The sequence below is a fragment of the Myotis lucifugus genome, unplaced genomic scaffold, assembly GCF_000147115.1.
Source record: "Myotis lucifugus unplaced genomic scaffold, Myoluc2.0 scaffold_575, whole genome shotgun sequence".
Classification (NCBI taxonomy): domain Eukaryota; kingdom Metazoa; phylum Chordata; class Mammalia; order Chiroptera; family Vespertilionidae; genus Myotis; species Myotis lucifugus.
Window position 1 is genome coordinate 27,014 of NW_005871623.1, and position 1,993 is coordinate 29,006.

The following is a 1,993-nucleotide window of genomic DNA, read 5'->3' on the forward strand; positions in this document are numbered from 1 at the left end:
CATAATGAAGTGTTTCAAAGAATCAACAGCAACATACTTGTAACGATTATGAACAAAAAACAGAACTCTATGACATTTCCATTATTGTGCTAATAAAGAAAGTAGGGTAAAATATGTTATTGCATTACATATCCTACATCAAAATGTAACTCTGAAACCATTTTAATGCAAGACTCACTCTGTTCATGAGCAAATAACTCATTACTGAACTCCACCCCCTCCTAACTGTGATTCTCTGAAAGGGTTTCACTATTTTATCAGCTCATGGGCTAGCCATGAGAGATAAGGAAAAGATGATTCACACTGCTTTTTTACAACTCCCTCACTGAATTCAAAGCAAAAATAATGTTTCTCTTATTTAAATCATTTTTATTTTATTTAAAGTCAAAAGATGGGAGCAAATTGCTCAAGGCCATACTGTTAAACAAACTGATTCGCTAAAACTTAAATCCAGGTCTGTCCAACTCCACAGCATGTGTCCTATTTGCCACGCAGCCTATCCTGAGAAACCATGTGGAAGGACACATACCAGCCTACCACTCAGAGGTAAAAACATATGTGCAGGTGTGTGTGTGTGTGTGTGTGCGCGCGCATACGTATGTGCGGGGCTGGAGAGGTGCCTCTGGTCTCTGGTTCTGTGTCCCTGCGTTGTTGGCACGTATGTCCTAGGCCAGTGATGGCGAACCTATGACGCGTGTCAGAGGTGACACGCGAATTCATTTTTTTGGTTGATTTTTCTTTGTTGAATGGCATTAAAATAAATATCAAAAATGTAAGTCTTTGTTTTACTATGGTTGCAAATATCAAAAAATTTCTATATGTGACACGGCACCAGAGTTAAGTTAGGGTTTTTCAAAATGCTGACACGCCGAGCTCAAAAGGTTCGCCATCACTGTCCTAGGCCCTTGGCAGCAGGGCTGATAACCCAGCCCAGTTCCCATCTCCGCATTCTATGCTCAGTAGCTTGATTACTATGTGTGGCCGTGTAGGGGAAGACCTATCCCCATCCCTCTCTCTCTAATTCACTGAAACTCTGCTGCTGGCCTATCCTCATGTCCCCACCCATTGGTTAACTAATAAAATATGGGGATGTGGTATCATTACAACAGCAAGAATGCCCCCCTCCAGTATTTCTTAGCAATTACGCTAAGAAATACTGGAGTAAACTGTAAATTGCAGTATTACTAAATACAGAATACACACTCCAAAACAAAAACAAAAACCCCACTCTCCACTCAGCGCTGATTTCAATACTACTTCCCCTTGAAATATCTTCCCTACAACAAAAGGAAAGGTACACGTATAAGAAAGTTTAGCATACTTTTCATGTTTCCCATGCTTCTGTATACTCTCAGCTAAAGAGAGCAAACCACATTGTAAAGTTCTACCTAATAAACAACAGAGAACCATGTTTTGAATGCTCTTTAGCCAACGAATCCTCTACCATAAACTTCAGAGCCATTCATCATATTTTTCTGAAGAATTTATTTTGTGGTCCAGCAGTTGTAACTCATAATGGCTGACAAAAGGTATACAGACAACAGGTTAGACTCACCACCAAGAAACAGGCAAAGGGCATCACTCAAGGTGTTAACATTTAAGTCAACAGTGGCTCAAGGCACCTTTAAGTGGAAAGTGTAGAAAATAGGTAAAAACCAGTAGGCAATCAAAAATAGGTAGAGGGTTTGTTGACATAATGAAGATCACATTATGTTAGAAGCCTGGAGGGCCAGCAATGATGTAAATGGCAGCTGAATGACACTAGCTGGAAGCACAGCTTGCTGTCGGAAGAGTGGCTGCTCTCTACATGGTGGCAGGAAGGACTCTCCATGGGGAATGTGCTGTGCTGATCCCGTGAGGTTCTGACTCAGCCGGGTCCCTCCCTCTAAGAACACACACACACACACACACACACACACACACACACACACACGGGAGGTCTGTGCATGGGCCTCAGCACCTCACAAAGGGTGAGGGAGAAGCGACTGCTTGC

At 42.1% G+C, this 1,993-nt stretch overlaps 1 protein-coding gene across 1 annotated transcript in view; it reads right to left on the bottom strand.

The window, feature by feature from the left end:
• Nucleotides 1-1,613: 1,613 nt before the first annotated feature.
• Nucleotides 1,614-1,993, bottom strand: part of PSMA8 (proteasome subunit alpha 8) — a 16,827-nt gene continuing 16,447 nt past the window's right edge. Inside the window, exon 6 of the mRNA XM_006104470.1 lies at nucleotides 1,614-1,622. Coding sequence (XP_006104532.1) covers nucleotides 1,614-1,622 — 9 coding nt within the window. The remainder of the gene's footprint in view (nucleotides 1,623-1,993) is intronic.